Source organism: Sceloporus occidentalis, unplaced genomic scaffold (genome assembly GCF_023333645.1).
Source record: "Sceloporus occidentalis isolate IW3139 unplaced genomic scaffold, rSceOcc1.0.p SCAF_3, whole genome shotgun sequence".
Classification (NCBI taxonomy): Eukaryota; Metazoa; Chordata; class Lepidosauria; order Squamata; family Phrynosomatidae; genus Sceloporus; species Sceloporus occidentalis.
In genome coordinates this window covers 106951817-106972110 of record NW_028316983.1, presented here as the reverse complement: position 1 = coordinate 106972110, position 20294 = coordinate 106951817, and the positions used below count along the sequence as shown (strand labels likewise).

At 38.9% G+C, this 20294-nt stretch overlaps 1 protein-coding gene across 1 annotated transcript in view; it reads left to right on the top strand.

Annotated features, from left to right (window-relative positions):
- The first annotated feature begins 476 nt into the window (after positions 1 to 476).
- The window catches only part of CFH (complement factor H), a 164734-nt gene continuing 144916 nt past the window's right edge, over positions 477 to 20294 (top strand). The window contains exons 1-2 of the mRNA XM_089518312.1: positions 477 to 661; positions 19135 to 19326. Of these exons, the coding sequence (XP_089374438.1) occupies positions 595 to 661; positions 19135 to 19326 (259 nt within the window). The 5' untranslated portion in view covers positions 477 to 594. The remainder of the gene's footprint in view (positions 662 to 19134; positions 19327 to 20294) is intronic.

The following is a 20294-nucleotide window of genomic DNA, read 5'->3' as shown; positions in this document are numbered from 1 at the left end:
ATTGCGAACTAATCATAGAAAAGAACATCCAGGCATTCTCCTATGTCTTAAGAGGTACTCAATATTATTTGTGAAAAACAAAGGATTGGAAAATTTGTGGTTACCTTGATGTGTGGCTAAAATTCAGTGGAAGTGGAACACTAGAGTTGTCAGTGCCAGCTGTAACTCTATCCTTTGCTTTGTTAACAAGGGAGCATGAAACCACAGATGCTTGCCAAAGAAAAACTGGATTCCTTTAGCCAGTTTCTATTTAATACTGGTATACCAAAAGCAACATGTTGGGGTTTGCTTCACTCAGTGAGATTATTCATTGATGTCCAGTGCCAGAGCTTGAAAGTAAACAGGAAGGTCAGAGCCAGTGTAGAAATCGGGAAAGTCCTTTTTAACATCGTTTGCATATTTCACTGAAAAAAGAAAAGGTTGTCTGTTTGTGTGTTGCAATAGGATTAAAAGAGGAGTGGCTGTTGAAGAAAAAGGCTTAAGCAAGGTCATTCATTGCAACATTCAGAAAGGCAGGGTGCACTTTGAAAAGGCAGAGGGAGAACTGGGAGGAAACTATTGGGAAGAAGCAAGGGCCCTTGTAGAGGCTCAGGGATGACATACACTTTGCAGGGCTCCACTGCCCTGCTTCTCCTGTGTGTGCTTTGCACTGCACAGAAAGGTAAGTAGTCTTTAAATTTTAAATCATTTATATGTCATAATACAGGTCAGTGTTGAAACAATACACAGTTATGGCTGATTGGCTCCACTAAAGTTCCAAGGCTAAGCACCCCTAATTCAAAGAGAGTGCTACCCAATAAGGATTTTACTATGCTTTCACTTTTCTGTAGTAATTTAATTTTGAGGAGAATAAGCCATCAACACTTTCTACTTGTTACACTCTCAAATTATCCTATCATTTCTTCTGTCTTTTTTCTCTTATCTGTCCAAAATGCACTGCAGATGAAAAAATGAAATCCCTTTCAGAATTCCATTGTATAATTCAATCTGCTATAATTTTAGTTGTGTTTGGGGATGAACTTGGGTAATGTAACTGTAAACTCCTTCCCGTGTCCAAAATAAGTCTCATGGAGTTCTCGTGGAGTTCATAGATATTATTCTTCTGCATGCATTTGTATCCTTGCCATTGTTCTGCTAGCAAAGGGCAGATTTGTAAAAACACAGTAATTTGCAGATGAATATTTGCATCATTTTAATGTATCATTTTGTGTGCCTGATGACACTTAGGCAGCAGTACTAAACAAAGTGAACTGAGAGTAGGCCTTGGCTGAATCTGTACTGCAGAAATAGTGCAATTTGATACTGCTTTAAGTGCCATGGCTCAATGCTATGGAATTATATGATTTGCAGTTTTGTGAGATATTTAGTCTTCCCTGCCAGGGAGCTCTGGTGCCACAACAAACTACAGATCTCAGCATTCCATAGGTTAGATTCATGGCAAAGTGATGTCAAGTTGCAATATTTCTGCAGTAAATTATAGCAGGTTCAAATTCTGTGTGGATGTACAAAGGATAGCATTAGGAATATATAAATTCTGATAGACTATGTAGAAAGAGGTTCTATATAATTATATTATATGCACATAGGCATACACAAACACACACACAATTCTAGGTGATTCATGTTCTCAATGGGAGGATATTACAGCTATTCACTAAGAATGCTGATAATTTATTGTTCTACACAACAATTACCTTGTCTGCTGTTCAAAGAACTAAAGGTGGCTGAGATAGTGACACCTTTAACTTCTGATAGTTCAGTGTACACAAACTTTGTTTCATGCAGAAAATTATTCAAAATATTGTGTATAAAATTACCTTCAAGCTATGTGTATAAGGTGTATATAAGCCATAAATGAATTTCATGTTTAGACTTTCCCATGTGAAAGAAAACAACCAGGTCATGTAAGCCTTGCATAAGTAAACAAATAAACAGACATTTTGAACCTTCTAGAAACCACCTGAAAGCTTTTTCCAAAATGCAACGAGGATGATTTTGTCTTTCACCATTCTCCACTTTTCTTATGATTTATATTTTGAGAGCCAAACCTATATATCTGTGTAGGTAGGTTTAAAACAAAACATGGTAGGAGTAGGTGAGGTGAGCTTATCTCCTTAACCATTTCCTCTATGTTATGCTGTTCACTGATGCTCAGTAAGGGATTGTGGAGGCAGCTGCTATTCACATTGTCTGCTGTAGGCCGTAGAATCCCACTCTTTTTCAACCCAAATGTTATTGCATTGTTTACTGTAGACAGTTCTGTAACTTGATACTGAGAATCAATATTTCTCCAGCTGTCCTTCACTCTCCTCCCAGTACTAAAGTGCTTAAAAACATCTAGCTCAGTAGAGGATAAGAATAAAAAAGTGGGGCTGGGTGAGTTCAAAACAGACTTTGGAAAAAGGAGTTTCTTTGTTTGTTGTAGTATGCCTGTGATCCTTTTTCCCACAGTGGGGAGAAAACTGTCACAACTATTAATCCTCACATGCAAAGAAGAAATAGTTGAAGATATAAATCCCCAATGTGGACACACACACTCCAACCATTTTATATATAAGTACTTAAGTCATACTGCTCAGTGGTATCAGTGATTTATTAACAGGTCCTAAACTGGGTATTGTGAAAACAAGAGGGTCCTCTCTGGTTGCAGATAACATGGGATTGTCCCTCTTTTCAATTGGGAAGGCAAGTGAGGTACATCCCCCCCTTATCCCATGTCTTTGAAATGAGATAACATGGGGATTTCCCTAGCATCCTTTCACATTTGAAAGATACAGGGTGAATATGCCAAGATCATAGTTTTTTTCTGTGCAATACTGGAGCAACATCTTTCTTCTTCATCATGCAGAACAAAACGTCAGCCATTTGGGCACAAAGAAGGAAATTACTTGCTTTTTCCGTGCCTATATCACAGTGGCTGCCTACTGCATGGAAGGGAAGGAAGCTCTTTCTCTGAGAGCCTGGATGCCCAGAAAGATTGGATGCCCAGATTTGCTCTCTCATGCCCTCCAACTGTCCCAGTTTGGTAGCTGATTAGATAGATATAGGATTATCCAGTAACTGTTTTTCTTCTTTTTCTTCTGTAGCTGTGCTTATAGATATAGGCATAATTTTATGGGATGCAGACACAGTGGCTTAGTGGTTAAGATGCTGACTCTGATGACCACAAGGTCAGCAGATTGGCAGTTTGAACCCCAAGTGCCACATGATGAAGTGAGCTCCTGTCATTAGTCCCAGCTTCTGCCAACCTAGCAGTTTGAAAGCATGTAAAAATGCAAGTAGATAATTAGGTACCACTTTGGTGGGAAGGTAACAGTGTTTCATGTGCCTCGGAGTTTAGTCATGCTGACCAAACGACCACAGAGTTGTCTTTGACAACACTGGATCTGTCAGCCTAGTAACAGAGATGAACACTGCCCCCTACAGTCAGACACAATAGACAATCAAAGGGGAGACTTTACCATTTATAATTTTATGAATAACAAAGTAAATCTAAATGTTCACTCTTCCCCCTTTGTGGGGCATGTGCAGTGCTGCTGCTGGCATCCACCTCTTCTTCATTGCTGTCATGGCTCTCTGAGGAGGAAGCCAAGGCAGTGGAAGAGGAGGAAGGACAAGCAAACTCCCCTTGGCTTTGCCTCCTTCTGGCTTTGCCTTTGCCCTGTTCCCTCCTTATGTGGAAGCCCAGGCCTTCTAGCTTTGCCTCCATGCAACTTCCTCATGAGGAGGGAACTTCATGATGGCAAAGGAGGAGCAAGCTCCCCTCCCCTTCCTCACTTGTCCGGCTGCCCCTCCCTTGTAGTTCTGGTCAGCTCAGTGAGCGATTGGAAAAGCTCCATGCACTGGGTAACACCAAGCCCAGGGATGCCACTGAACCTTCTATTAAAGTATCAACAAGTATGTGTTCAGGAAAGGACATATGGATTGACTATGGTATTATTTTGCAGCCTACTTTAGTGGTATTGCGGAGGGGCATTGCCAGCTGGTATAAACCCTGACTGAGTAAAACTGCCTCCCTGATATGGGAGACTCAGAGGCGCTTCACCTGAATATGACTTCCACTCCTAGCATCCAGATGACAAGGGTTGTTGTTGCTGATATGTAAAAACAGTGAAGGAAACCCTAACAACAATATCACACCAGATCCAGCCACTGAAGTGAAACCTAACACTGAACTCAACTTTATTTGTTTCCCTAAGAATATAACTTGAAGAATTAAAAACTTACTGTATAATGGAGACACTTTGGCCTTGTTCCCACTTACGGAGAATTCGGTGCCTGATCCAAATTGATAAATTGGCACAAAAAATAGTTCCTGGTTCCCACTATGTTTACGTCGATTCTACCAATTCGGATCAGGCACCTTGGCCTCTCCTAGCCCCGACTGTCCCTGGCCCAGCCTCCTTACCATCTTCTTCTGCCCTCCTTCAGCCTCTAGCCGGCTTCCCCAGCTTCTCTGTGGCCTCCTTCCATTCCCCTCAGCCAGAATTTGAAGTTGGAAGATGGTGTTGTTTTTTCCTTTATTTATTTTATAAAAAATAAATAAATTTGGACATGTAATAGGCATTAAAATGCTGTGTGTTCAGATATTTAAAACCCTACTAAGACAATTTGATTAAAACTGAATACTACAGTACTTAAACAGTTAACTAGTGGAAGTGTGGGAATTTATTATTTACCTTAATGCTTATCATCAGTGAAAAAGATGTTATCCCCAGGTGGCTGAAGAAGCTAATGTAGGAGATTTGTTTCCTGTTTGATGTGTATGGACTATAGCTAGCCTGATGAGAGCTGAATGAAACAGAGCTCTCTAGTGGTGAAATGGATTATTTACATTGAGAAAGAATTTATTTGTTATTATTATTTTTCTCTAGTTTTTGACAGCTGTCAAAATGGCTTCAAGAGTTAGATTTAAGATACGGGGACAAGATAGATGCAAGGATTAAGAAGGACATCTGTTGATCAAGCTAATAAAATGACAGATGATCTTTAAAGAAATACGAAAGATGACAGCTGAAATGACTCAAATGGAATCTCATTTAAGATATAAACCTGGCCCCTCCTTGTCCAGTGACAATGGATACAGTGCGCCCGTGTCATAGGCAGGCGTGCTATACATGGCTTTGAGCTTACTTGCAAAGCTGCATAGAGCCGCATGGAAGCACGCAGGGCACAAGTCTCATTCAAATGAATGGGGCACATGCGCGTGGTGCACACGCGCTGCCACGTGCACAAGCCCCATTCACTTGAATGGGGCTTGAGCATACGTGCAATTTGGCTTACGGCAAGGGGGGGTCCAGAACGGATCCCCCGCATAAGCTAAGGGCACACTGTACTTTTTAATTTGTGCAACCTGAAGATGTGGACAGGATTCTTGGAGAGACGACAGCCACTGTATGTGTGTTAGACCCTTGCCCTTCCTGGCTTATTAAAAAAAAGCTAAAGTGGGACCAGCTGAGTAGTACAGGGAGTGGTTAATGACCACATAACACCAATTTTAAAAGACCTCCATTGGCTCCCAATTTGCTTCTGGGCACAATACAAGGTGTTTGTTATCACCTTTAAAGCCCTACATGGCTCGGTCCCGAGTTACTTGCGGGAACGTATCTCCCTATACATTCCACACTGCACTCTTAGAACAATGGGGAAGAATCTGCTGTAATTAACAACAACCAAATTTGTTTCAACTTCCCAAAGAGCCTTTACTATAGCTGCTCCAAGAATGTGGAACAGTCTCTGGGAAGAGATCCATCTTACTACCTCCCTGGAAACTTTCAGGAGGGCGGTTAAGACGGAGCTCTTCCGGTGAGCATATCCCCCTGACTTCATGTAAGACATAGATCCACCTCCTTGAATAGGATGAGAACATCCTTGCTCCACTGTTGCTTTGTGTTACCCCGTTTTTAATTGTCAATTTTCAAATATTTTATTGAATTGCTGTGGTTCATATTGTATTTTATACCAGGTTGTGATCCTGCCTCGATCCATCTTGGAGAGGCGGGAAAATATAAATAATAATAATATTTAATAATAAATAATAAATTATTATTATTATTATTATGATTATTATTATTATTATTATTAAAACAAGGCAAGATTCCAATTTGCCTGAAGGAGGCTGGTATAAAGCTATTACTAGAAAAGCCATTCCTGGACCTCACCATTCTGAATCATTATTGATCAGTCTCTGACATTCCATTTTTGGGCATGATTCTGGAGTGTATGGTGCCCTCTCCACTCAGGGGGTTTCTGGATGAAAAACATTATCTAGATCCATTTCAATCTGGTTTAGGCCTGGTTATGGGATGGAGATGCTCTGGTCACCGTGGTCACCTATGCCAGATGAGTGAGCGTGTCCCTGTTGGTTCTGCTGGATCTCTTGGAGATTTTCAGTACCATCAACTATGGTATCATTCTGAGTTGCCTTGCTGGAATGGGAGTTGTGGACATTGTTTTACAGTTTCTTCCTGCAGTGGTGAACCTAGAAGGTGGTGTTGGGGGACTCCTGTTCAACCACTTGGCCATTGGACTGTGGATCCTCAGGTTTGGTTCTTCTCTCTCCTCCCCCATGCTTTTTATCATACATATGAAAATGTACTATACAATACAAAAATGAGAACTGAACAGTTCTCAAAATTCGCATCCTCTGGAATGGATTGGGAATGGAAGGGAAGGGAACAGAATGGAATGGGGACTTCTGTGTGCAATAAAATGCGTCCCCCACTCATTCCCCACCCATCCCAGCTTCCTTCCGTTCCATTCACCTTCCATTCCAAGGATGTGTGTGATAAACTTATTTATCCAGACAAGATGGAGGTGCTCCTTGTGAGTCAAAAGGCATATTAGTGATTCAGCCTGTGCTGGATGCAGTTACTCTCCCCTTGAAGACACAGGTTTGCAGACTGGTTATGCTCCTACATTCAGCCTTGATCCTTGAAGTTCAGGTTTCAGTGGTGTCTAGGAATGTATTTGCAAAGTTAAAGCTTGTGTGCCAGCTATGCTCATTCCTTAAAAAGTCAGATCTGGCATCTTAAAAACAATAACAACACTTTTTTGACTGAAAAGCCCAAATGTTATGAGAACTCACTACAAACTGATAGAAGGTCAAATAAGGTGAAAGGTAACCAGGAAAAACTCCCAAAATGTTAATTTATCATTTAATGGACAATTTGGAGCTTCAAGATGGATGGAGGTTTAAATATAAAAAGGCAAAGGAGTATACCCTTTTCCTTAGAAAGACACAAACCCTTCTCTAGAATGGACATAGTTTTCCTGATCTCCAAGGCATTGTGTGACAGAATTAGGTATATGGACGTTTTACTAAAACTTTTCTCAGATCACAATCATGTCTCTTTAACCTTAAATATATATAATGGATAAAAGATGGAATGAAACATTAATTCAAGATTTAAAAAAGGTAAGAATGGAATGTGATAATTGATTTTATGAGAAAATACTGGGGGACAACAGTCATTTTAGGATTTGAAGAATAGTAGATCAGACTAGCAAGAAAAAGTGTGTTATATATTCTTATTTAGAGGAAGATTGAAAATTTAATAATTGCTAAGTTGGAAGTCACATGTTTAGGCTGTAGTGTATACTTATTTGTTATTGTTATTGCCACTGTCATTTTTGTAATGTATAGGAAGTTTTTCTCTTTGTATGCTGTTTTATACTGCGAAATGTTGTGTTTTGATAGAAATGTATTTCAAGAAACATTATTATGGGGCAGGAGTGAGAAACTGACAATATTTTAAAGATATGTAATTTTGTACATTCTTTAATGAGCCCTTTTCAAAGTCTCTCTGTGAACCCAAACACATGGGCAGGATACCATGGGCCAACCCTGTGGTATCCTTCCCACAGTTCTTACCCATTTTGACAGCCTGGCTGGCACAGCAATGTGCAGGTGTTTACACATTCCTACCACTGTGGAGCTGCTACTACCACACTCCCTTTATCTGCTGCCACCACCACATCACAGGCTGTGACTGGAGCCTTAAGAAGGAACATGGCAGAGGCAGCAGGTAAGATGGTGCACACTCATGTGGTCTGTTGACTGTCACAGCAGAGTTACCAGGTAATTCCATCACAAACAGCTCATCTTTTTAGACAGTGCTAAGGGCCTTTTGTGTCTGGATCAGACTGAAAATGCTGGCTAGGCATTCAGTGTGTTTGCATGGAGCTATTGACCTACATTGTCCTTACCGGATGACACAAGGCAAAGAGGAACACAGAGCTTTTGGCCCATGCATGCAGCTCCATGTCATAATGAATTTTGTATCAACTTGAGATATACACTTTAAAAAAAAAGACTTAATAGTAACCAGTTTAACAGACACAAAATATTTATCAACTGCCTTAGCTACTACTCTATATCAATGCATTATTACTAATATCTAATGCTAGATTTACCAGTTCTGTGAAGTGAGCAGATCAAAATGTTTCCAAATGAATGTATATTATGTTCAGGAAATAAAACTAGTGACACTGTTAAGTAAAATGATATTTAATACATTTAAAGCAATTACACTTGTCTGAAATCCTATAAATCTCTACTCAGAAGTGAGTTCAGTGAGGTTTACTCCCAGACAAAGTCATACAAAAGTCTCAAACTTTCAGTGGAAAAAAGAAAGAAAGACTATTTTTCAACCTCTGTTAATAACAGCCATGTTTTGCTTTCGTGTTTCATCTTGGTTTTGGAGCAGAGGAAACAAGAAAGGTGGACATGGCAAGGGATGCAACATAGATGGGACAAACAAATATAGAAAACAGATAATTGCTCTGAATTTATATTCATATACTAAAACTGACTATGGTCAAAAGCAGCTTGACTTATATTTTTGCTATTTGTGACACAAGCAAACTTGAACGGACAAAGCCATTAGCTTTGCTTTCCCCCACAATCAAATTTTACAAATTTTTGACACATCCTAAATTCTTTCCCATCCCTAATTTAAACTTTTCAGTGCTTATTAAGGAGCAAGGTACTCTGCTAAATTCTTAGCAGGGACATGGTGCATGTTAGGGTTACTATGGGGATATCATTAAAAATGATCTCTTTTGGCAAGCAGTTCCCAACTGGCCCTTAACATTTGAAAGAATGTACATCTACAACACTCCTTGTTCACCTTATATTGTTAGCTTCATATAAATAAAATAAGTATGGATGTCATATGCTAAATATGTCAGACCTTTTGGGCCAAATGGAGATGCATTATGACCCAGTGACAGCATCCCCATGGCAACTATAATATGTGAATAGGTTTGAATACTGCTACGTTCGTGCACATTGTTCTGAAACACCAGACAACCAGATATTTGGGTCACTAGATTTTACCTAAAAGGAAGAGAAGTCAGACAACTGACAACATGAACTGAAAGAAACAGATATATAAAGGGGTTTTCTAAGGCCAGATGGCATAGCTCCACCACTGATATGTGATAATGACAGCCCTTCCTGAAGAGCTCATCTGTGAAGAGATTCTATATACATACCAATGTGCCTCGATAATATATGTCTTTGATGGGGGGGGGGGACTGATTTAGCTAGCGGCCCCTTTCACACTGTGCAATCATAGAACTATGATTCCACTGTGTTATGGCTGTGTCCTATGAAATTCTGGGGTATGTAGTTTGGTGAGGTACTCCAGCTCTTTGACCGAGGGCCTGAGCAGAAAGTGAGAAAAAAACAGCTCATCCTGGGTTATCTGAAAGCAACTCCCAAGGTGATGCAAACACCTATGGGCTGTCCTCACTGCATGGGGTCAAGACATGCAGCATAGTTATTTTTTGTCACCTCCTCACCATGCATGCACACCATTGTATGAACACACCACCTGTGACTTCTAATTACCAACCTCTTTCCACCCAGATGCCATTCCATTGGGAGCCCCTATCATCAGCCACACAATTGCACGTGTGCCCTGTACATTGCATTGTTGCATCATTATGCCAAATGACACATTGGCAAAGAACTCTCATGGAGGCCCCCCCATACATGCCACCTTCACCCCCTTCACCCATGCCCCCTGTTGGATTGTCAGGTTTGTGTATGTTGTAATTATGTCTATTACATTTTGGTGACCTGCCCCTTTTTATGTACTTTTGAATTTTTGCTTTTGCTGCATACCTGCACTCACACCATGCTTGTTTATATGCATATGCAATGATGCACATTTTCTGCATTAAATCCAAGTATCTAAGGCCTGTTACAGACGGGCTCTTCCGGTGCCCCCGTCACATGCTAGGGGTTGGCCAAGGACCTAGCATCCACACCAGCCTCACCCCTAGCACATGATGAGGGCGTAAAGATGGCGGCGCCCTATACACACGAGCGCCGCCATCTTTATGTGCTGGATGCATAGCATCCACACGTCGCGCACCGGATGTGATGCCGCAAGTGCACAAGTAGCGCCTCACGGCATCTCATCCGGGGCGGAAGAAGAAGCGCCATTTTGGCGCTTCTTCTTTGCTGCGTCCGGGAACCGCGCGGTTTGGATGCTGTGGTTCCTGGACGCAGCAACCAGCAGCGGTGCGAGACTGCCCCTTCTGGGCGGTCTGTAACGTGCCTATGCTTCTTTTTGCTCAGGTTTTTAGCTCTGGAGTGCAGCTTCATATCGATTCCCTCACAGCTTCATGTCAAATAAACAGCTTGCTCTCAAGTTGGTTCGAAGCTGCTTTATTTTCCCAGTGTGGACAACCCTTGAGAGTTCTAAATGCCCTACCCTAAACTTCAGATTCCAGGATTTTCTGGAGACATACAGCACATCTTTCTATTTATGACAGGTAGAGAATCTATCCCAATATCTACCAAGCCCCATTGCTCTGCCAGCCAATTACAAGTCCACCATAAAGTAGTACTGCTTAGCCTACAGTCCACCATAAAGTAGTACTGCTTAGCTTGTCAGTGAGAATATTATGGGAGACATTGTCAAAAATTAAAGTGGAGTATAATACTATAGTTGTGTGTTGTGAAAGAGTCCTAGGTCTCCTCTTGCATGGAAGGTTTACGGATGGACATTTATATGTCATAATATGCAGATAGTTGGAACAGGGCATAGATACTGTACATGTAAGGGAATAGATGTAATCCAGGAAACCTTATAATCTGCCTGACATAATTTATTGTGTGCATCATATGTTTCTCCCTTCTAGAGTATGCATTTAAATGTAAATCTTGTTCATAACCATGGACTACAAAACTTAATTTCAAGATTAATATTGGGTAAGAACATTAGGTGGCCTTATTTTTCAGGGAGATATATTATCTTCTTCACCTAATATGCAAGTCAAGCTTTCAATATTATTCCTTCATGTGTAATATAACAAATCATAGCATACAGTTTATTTTTTATTGCTCATCAGACACTTTTGAAAATGGCAATGGTGGGAGAAGGAATAAGCATTTGTGAGAAGGTTAGGATTTTTCATCAGTATTGTTGTTCAGGAGTCCTATGTGATTATAGTAATCTTGTCTAATATCAATGTTTATCATTTTAACATGCTTTCTAGTCCCAGAGAACTGATGCTGATAGCTTTTCTGAAAATAAAAATCCTTTTCTTTTTCCAAATCTAAGATGTTCAAAAATGTTCCCATTCCATACATTCAGAGGCAACCATACATTATACAATAACATTTTATGCAATGGACATTGTGTTCACAATATTACATAGGCCAAATCCAGCTTTATGGACATTCAGTGGAACTTGTTAGAACAGATTTATTGCAATTTAGAAACAGAAAGACAAATCATTAAAGAAAAATCCAATTACAAATTAGTGATTATATCAGTTCTTTTTCTTGAATCAAAGGCCTTTTCTGAATCCAAAAATAATAAAGCTGATGTTTTTTTCCTGGATTTTTATCACAAAATTCGATTATATATATTTGGTATCCAGATTCAGAAACAATATAAGTCTAAAATTTTACGGTAACATCAATGTTATTTTCTTTTGGTATTAATGTAATATTTGCATTTTCCCATGATTCTGGAGGGCCTTCCTTTAGAATTTCCTTAAATCTTAGATAAAATGGGTTTATTAGTTCATCTTCTAGTAATTTATAATAGCCGGAGGAGAAACCATACAGCCCTGGTGACTTTCCACTTTTAATTTCTTTTATCGCTTCTACAATTTCCATTGTTGAAATTTCCTGATTATGAGTTTGTACATATAGGTTCGAAGGGGCAGCATGGAGCCCCTTCTTCAACCAGAACGGGCCATGGCAACCTGATGCTGTGGCCCCAATCTGGCCATTCCAGGGTGCTAAAAGAAGCCGCAAAAAGCAGTTCCTTTTTGAGCCCTTGAAAGGGCACCATTGCTGTGTTGCTGCAGCTTGGTGGTACTCCTTCGGCTCTGTGTTGTATGGAAACAGGACCAGAGGAGTGCTATTATGCCATGTACCATATGGAGTGGTGCATGGCATCATGGCATTCTGGGGAGTGGAGTCGAGCATATGTCCTATGGACATGACACGCTGACTCTGCCCCCAGGCCAGCCTTTCGGGACAGTTTGTAAAGGGCCAAAGAATTGTTTTCTGATCTTTCAATTTAAATTGTAAATCTTGTTCTTGTTCTAACGTTTTCTGATCATTTTTTTCTTTTATTATTTATTTTAAAAGCGAGCTGAAATATCTCTCAAAGACTTTCTATATTCTTCTCTGGTCCTGTACTATTTTCTTCCCCTCTTTAATTTCTAAGATTGTCTTTTTTTTTCTCCTTGTTTCCTTCATCTATGACTTAGAAGTGTCCCAGTTTTATTTTTGGACTCAAAATGTCTTTGTTTCATGTACGTCAGTTTCCTTTCTGTTTCTTCCATTTTTCCAATGATAACTGCTACTGGAGCATTTTATTTCTTTATTTAAATTTTGGTTCATTGATTTATTTTGAAGTTCTTGTTCTCTAATTTTTATTTTATCTGTTATTTCTATGATTTCTTGATTTTTTCTTCTTCCATTCTACATTCTTTTTAATAAAGACCCCCCATTACCACCTTGCTTATGCCCCAAACTACTTTAATCTTGGTTTCTAACTTTTTTTGGCTTAATTTGGAGGTCTCTTTATCTCTCAACAGATATTCATTCAATCTCCATGAATATTCATTTTTACCTTCTTTCAGCTCTATTGTAATTGGATTATGATCAGATTTTTTTTAAATGTCCATATTTCTAATTTCTTTGAAAAGGTATCAAGAACATATCAATTCTCGAATAAGATTTGTAATATTCAGAAAAATAAATATTTTGAGTTTCCATTTCTTTGTCCCCATACGTCTATCAGTGACAAGGTTTCTATCATATTAAAGAATGATTGTGGTAGTTTTCCTTGATTATCCTTTATTTTATTTGCTGTTGACTTCCTAATCATCAGAAGGTTCCTCACCTTGTTTCAGCCTCCCATCATTATATATTGTTTGTAATCTTGATCTGTCGAGGTTTTTGTTAACTTTTTGTAGAATTTTGCTTTACTGTTTAAAGGACCAGGGTAAATTTTTCTTCTTAGCAATTATGGAATTAATAAGGAATATTTTATAAATCTCGGCATCTAGATATCTGTGGATAATGCCATCAGATCTGCTAGGGTCTGGATTATTATGTGTCCAGGAAAGCAGCCAACAGCTGGTAAAGAGTCTAAATGAATACAAAAAGACTCCACACAGAATTTGTGAAGCAAGATAAGTCTTGAAAGGCAGACTTACAGACAAAGGCAGACAAGGTCAGGAATCAGTCCAAGTATAAGCCAAAAGATCACGCTAAGAGTGAAGTCAGACAATCCAGGTCAAGTGTTCCAGAAGAGTAGCATAGTCAGGTCAGTCCATAGTCCAAAGAGTCAAGCTGAGAAATCAGTACCAAGTCAGGAAACAAGTTTTCCCCCCAGAGAACTCAGAGAACATCTGACAAAAGCTCTGGCATCCTTTCCAGTCTTTTATCTTCAGCCCTTATTAGTGCAAGTGTTTTTTTTTATGAGCTGGCATTTTTCATAAAGCCTCTTGGTGCACTGGAGGCACACCCATTCTGATCTTCTATGGCTGAAGATAGGTATGTGATCCTCCTCCATCTCCATATTACTGGCTTTTGGTTGTCTTCTAAAGCCACAGTCCCTGTTGGAGCTCTCAGAGCAGAGCTAGGACCAGGCTCAGGTTCAGGTTCAGGCTGAGGCTCCAGCATAGCCTCAGAGGCCTCCTCTGAATCCTCAGCCAGGTTGGGCCTGACACTATATCATAAAGATCTTCATTGTAATTCCCTTTTAGGCCTCTTACTTTCAGACATTCTCTTTTAGGCTTCTTACTTTCAGACATTTTCTTGTCTTATTTATCTTGTCAAATTCATATCTCTTTCTTGACTTTGTGCAGCTGATATTTCTTTAGTTGTTTTCTCTAAGGTCATAGCTTGAAAACTTGTCTTTTATTTCCTTCACATCTTCTATAACAGACATAATCATTTATTTAAATTCATCTATCTCTCTTTCGAAATATTGTCTTATTTCCAGTCTTGATTCTCTCAGTTCTTATCATATTTCAGATTCTATTCTTTGGATTGCAACTAATATTTTTGAATCTGATGGTTTAGTACTTGACTCCATAGATGGTCTTTGAGCAGATGTTTGGGCTTGTGGCTTTATTTGTATTTGGGTTGTTTCCATGTAGTCATTGCCATTCTGCCTATCCTTTGAGTAACTTATAGTTTAGAACACAAATTAATTTCTTGGTACTTATTGACAACTCCCTCCTTCTCCTTTGTATTTTCTCTTATGTCTAATCTGTATCAAATTGTACTTTAATGATTTAAATTATTCACAGATAGGCACCCACTTCTTGTAACCATTTCTGGATAAGCAACTCATAAATATAATAAATGAATCTTCATCTATTCATAAATCAGCAGCAACTTACAGATAGCTCAATTTTTTAACACCACCTTTATAAATTCCCTCCAAACTTTCCAGCTCCACTCTACCCTCTTTACTGTCTTCTGTTTTCTATTTTCTTCTATCTCCTTCTTTCTTTTCAATAGTTTTCACAATAAATCTTGTGTTTTGTCTTTTATTTACACAGTCCCAGAGTACAATAAAGTCAGTTTCAAATTATTTTAGGACTACAAAATTAACTTGTCAGTATCACAAGCATCACAAGTTCCTCTCTTACTCATGTTTCATGAAGCATGGAAAAAGAAAAGAAAAAGAAAAAATTTAGTACAGTCAGAGGTGTTCATCTTGTAGTCCCAATTTATAATTCAAAGTTCACATTAATAATAATAATAATAATAATAATAATAATAATTTGTTTTATTTATATACCGCTATTCCAAAGATCATAGCGGTGAACAGCAAGTAAGCTAATTAGCAAGTAAGCTAATTTGCCCCCAACAGTCTGGGTACTCATTTTAGCGACCTCGGAAGGATGCAAGCCTGAGTCGAGCTTGGGCCCTTTTGCTGGTCTTGAACTCGCAACCTTGTGGTTTCGAGTGAATGGCTGCAGTACAGGCATTTAACCACTGCGCCACCAGGGCTCCTGGTGAACATTGTTCAAACTGTGATTGTTGAAATCACACAAACTGTAATCCAAGTTGTAATCAAATTTAATCTGGCTGTATTCCAGTTTGTAATACAAATTGATCAAAATGTGCTTCAAATTTACAAACCAAATAATTCACAGTCTACACAGTCGGCCACAGTCCAGATGAAATGTAATCCAAATTATAATCCAAGTTATAATTCGTTTTATAATATAGGTCTACTGTTCTCCAGTCTCTAATTTTGTTGTCCTTCCCTGCTTTTTAAACGGTGTTCAGAGGCTTATAACTGAAGACTTCTTCTTTCTGCACATTATTCCATGCTATTCTAGCTACTCCTCTTTTGGCTGATATAAGTATGGTAACAGTTCTTACATCTATTTTCAAAATTAAATGCCATCTTGTGAAGTGTAACTCCTTGCAGAACATCAGTGGTTTGCCCCTCTCAACCCTAGGAACTGTTCTACAGGACTGAAGATGTTGGTTTAATCCTGGAAGATGTTTCTGAAGAGAAATCTGAAAGAGTTTTAAGGTAGTAGAAAAATAACCACCTAGAGACAATTGAGGGGAGAGAGCACCAAGCCACCTTTTTCACTGTTCTTTCATAACACTCAGACTCTTCTCTCTGTGCCACCTGTCTTACTGTTACTAGTGCTAGAGTTTGTCCTGACTACAGTTACACCCCATTGTTGTGAAGGGAAATTGTGAACTGACCTAGTTTTGAACTGTAGAGGAAGGGGAGAAATTCCCTGGCCTCAAAGTAGTGTGTGGTCGGACTTCAAGAACACCAGACTCCATACTTCTTGAAAGAATGACTCAGACACATATGTAATACTTGAGGTTTGTCTCCCTTTTTAAATTGTACAAAATACAGTCAGTTCTCCCCATAGGTGAGCTTTCCTTCTGCAGCTTTGAGCATATGCGGAAGGCAGACCCCGGCATAAATAATGGGGTGCATACTTACGCCCCACACTTTTGCCAAGTATGGCCTAACTGGATGTTTCAAAGAATTCTAAGACAATTACCTTTATTTCTTATCTCCAATAACTGGTTACATACTATTGATCAACGTTTATCTATCATAGCTAATAGGTGCGGATAGAACAGTTCTCCGTGAATTCATTTCAACCTCCTTTAAAATAAAATTAACTAAGGAATTGTCATTACCTCATCATGTGTGTTGTTTTGGCAGAAGTTTCAGGACAAGACTGTTGGTTTTATTTCAGTGTATGTCTTGCACCAAAGAATTAGCAATTTCTCTCTCAGAACTGTTATTCTGTATTGACCATTTCACCTGAATGCAGCAGAGGGAGAACTGTGTGACCAAATGGTTTGGGCCCAGGGTACTTGGAGGACCGCCTCTCCCCATATAATCCGCCCCGCACACTCAGGTCAGCCGGGAAGAATCTGCTGAAGGTCCCAACTGCCTAATATGTGGCAACCTCGCAAAGGGCCTTTTCCATCTCTGCCCAAAAAATGTGGAAACAACCTTCCCGATGAGCTCCATTCCACCACCTCCCTGGACCTTTTCAGAAAGAACCTTAAGACCTTTTTCTTTCACCAAGCTTTCCCCCCATGACATGTGATATTATGCCCTCTCCCCCTATTGTGTAACGATTTTCGCAATGTTTTTGGATCAATTCAACCAAGCTGGCTGTGTAATAGCTTTTAATGTGATATTTTTTACATTGTTTTTATCGATATGTATGTATTTTTGTGTTGAAATTTTAATCTGTATGCCGCTTTGATCATCTTGGAAAAGCGGGATAAAAATAAAATCTATTATTATTATTATTATTATTATTATTATTATTAAATAAACCATTCCATTCTGCTGCCGCCTCCTCCTCCTCTGTACCATTCCAACTAGTAACAAAACATGTTACTGCAAAGAATCCATTTCTGAATTTGCTTCTTTTCCTTTATATATCATCATCCCTACATACTAATCGGAAAAAGAAAAGAAAATCAACAACGACTTAGACTAAGTTTTTATTATAGTGTTCCCTGGTTTGGATAGTATGACAGCACCCTCTAGTGGGAATTAATTCAATCCAACTGCATGATTTCAAAAGCAGAAGAAACCCATTTTTCTCAGTATTATTCTTCTGCAATTTCAGAAACAGTATAATGAGGAATATAAATCAATCTTATATCCATGCTGTGTGGTGCAATTTACTTCACATTAGGAAAATAGTGTTTTGGTAAGCTTACCTGTGTAATTTGGTGGTATGTGATATACATGTGTATAGTTAAAATTTTAGTGTAAATATGCAGAAGGAAGGTAATTTAATAAGTCCCATTTTTTTCTGAGATTTTTATTATCACATATAGCTATATGATATGTACATGAATATATATAAAAATAATTATATGTATAATAATAAATATACAATAGATAATTAGGCCCAAAAAATGAGTTGAATAGGAATGGCAACCTGGAAAAATATGTATTAACAGTCTCAGTATAATTGACTACCTTTTCAATCTTCTGATGATAATTTGATAGACAAGTCTGAGATGAAAAAAAATAGTGATTCTGGAGATTCAATTGCATAGCTTAGGATGTTCTTTCTGTATAACTCTTTGTGTGTTTATATGTTATGTTATGTGTTTTATTTAAGTATTAATACTTTTTTAAAAAAGGAAAATAGTGGTGGGTTACAAACCGCCGCTTTGCAGCGGTCTCCCAGCGCTGCTCTTTGCTGCGTGAAGGAGCTGCTGCTTGCAAACCACGCGACTCCCTCATGGAGCAAAAAAGGAGCTCCAAAATGGCGCTCCTTCTCGCGGAGCGGCTGTGATGCCGCGAAGCGCCGCTGGCACACTCTTGGTGTCATAGCCGCCACGACACGTGCGGAAGCACAGCGTCCGCTACGTAAAAATGGTGGTGGCCGTCTGGAACAGCCACCGTCATTTTTTACGCGCAGAGCGCGGATTAGGGTTAGGGAGGTGCGGAAGCACCGCACCTCCCTAACCCTAGTACGCGCTCCGAGCGTACTTTAATGGCGGTGTGTAATCCACCAGTGTTTTGGTGCAATCACGTATACACCTGCCTAAGAGTGAGTCCCTGTGAATTAAGTAGATGTTATTTGAGATTATATAAGTATAGCATTTCACTGTTAATATTTAAATCAGTTAAATTGATTTCTTATTCATTAAAAAAAATTCCTGTACATCTGTGAATGAAAGACAGGAGAATGGTTTCATACAAGCACAATAGCTGTAAACAGGAGAAATGCACCGAATCTTTGATGTAAATCACTGAGAAGCTTATAGTATGTTTGTATTTAAAATGTTGACAGTACACTGGGGCCCTTGTCCAATCTGTCTGACATCTGGCAAGTTTAACATTTCACAGGTATTGTTTACCATTTCATTTCAATATGTCAGTTATTTGGGTAGACAAGACTCACTCTGTAGGCAGCAGAAGACAAGCTATGACAGCAGTCTAAGATTTTCACATGTGAACATGGAGTACTCCAGAACCTCACAACCATTAACGGCAGATGCTGTTGCACAACCATACCTTTTACTGTAGATTCCTTGCAGTACAACAGTCTACATATCAGATGAGGAAATAGCATGACTTTTTGTTGTTTTTCTTGATATTCATTCATATCTAGTTCAAAATGGCTGTGGTCCACCACCTAGAAGAGATCGTGAAGAACTTTCAGACCCGTCAGTCAAGGATTCCTATTCACATGATGAACAAGTGCTGTACAACTGCCGACCTGGGTACATAAAAGTTGGACGCTTTCGAATGCGATGTAATAATGGAAGATGGGAACAAATGCCACCTTTCATTGAATGCAGAAGTAAGTCATCAAAATAATTGTAAAATTCATTCTATCAGGGTATAGCAAACGCTATGAATATCTTGTTTGTTTGAAATCAGCAATTAGTCCTATTTCTTAACATTTTAAATCTGTATTTATTTGTCTGTCTGTTGATTTAATTCTTATCCTGCCTTTCTACCAATGTAAGACCCAAAGGGTGTACAATATAACTTACAAAAAAACAAAATAAATTACAATGAGACCACCTTATCAATGGGTTCTTTATCCACAGATTCAACTATTTATGGCTTGAAATTTTACACACACACATATATATATACAAATTCCAAAAAAAAAAAAAAATCCCAAACATTTTATAGTAGGGACACCATTACCTTATGCCATTGTATTTAATGAGACTTGAGAATCCATGGATTTTGGTATCCAGTGGAAGGGAGGGATCTGGAACCAAACTGCAATAGATACCAAGGGCCACTGTATATAAAAAAAGTACCATAAGATTTTAAGATATATGTTCACTTATACTTTTTATGCATTTTTGTTTGTTTCCTTCTGAGTCTCACTCTTAGGAAAAGGTGAGATACTAACAGATTGACTGACTGACTGACTGATTGATTGATTGATTGATTGATTGATTGATTGTAACCATTAACCTTCTTGCTACTCAATATTTGTATTTTGTATATGACATAAGTGGCCTTACTCAGCCTGGGTCCCTTCAGATGAGCAGTGTAAGTCACATGCCTATTCTCTTCTAAACTGGAAAAACCATCATCATGCAAGGAATCTCCCAGACCGTGGGCATTTATGGCTTTGGGTGTAGGGGCCAACTGAGTTTCTCCTAGTCATGTGCTTGTTATTATTTAAGTATTTAAAAACTCGGAATTTTAAACACCATGCTATTGTGATATGTATTGTAGCTTAGCCTTCCAGTTATTTAAACATTTTTGTAGTATAACACCAAAACCAGCAACCTCTTACATCAT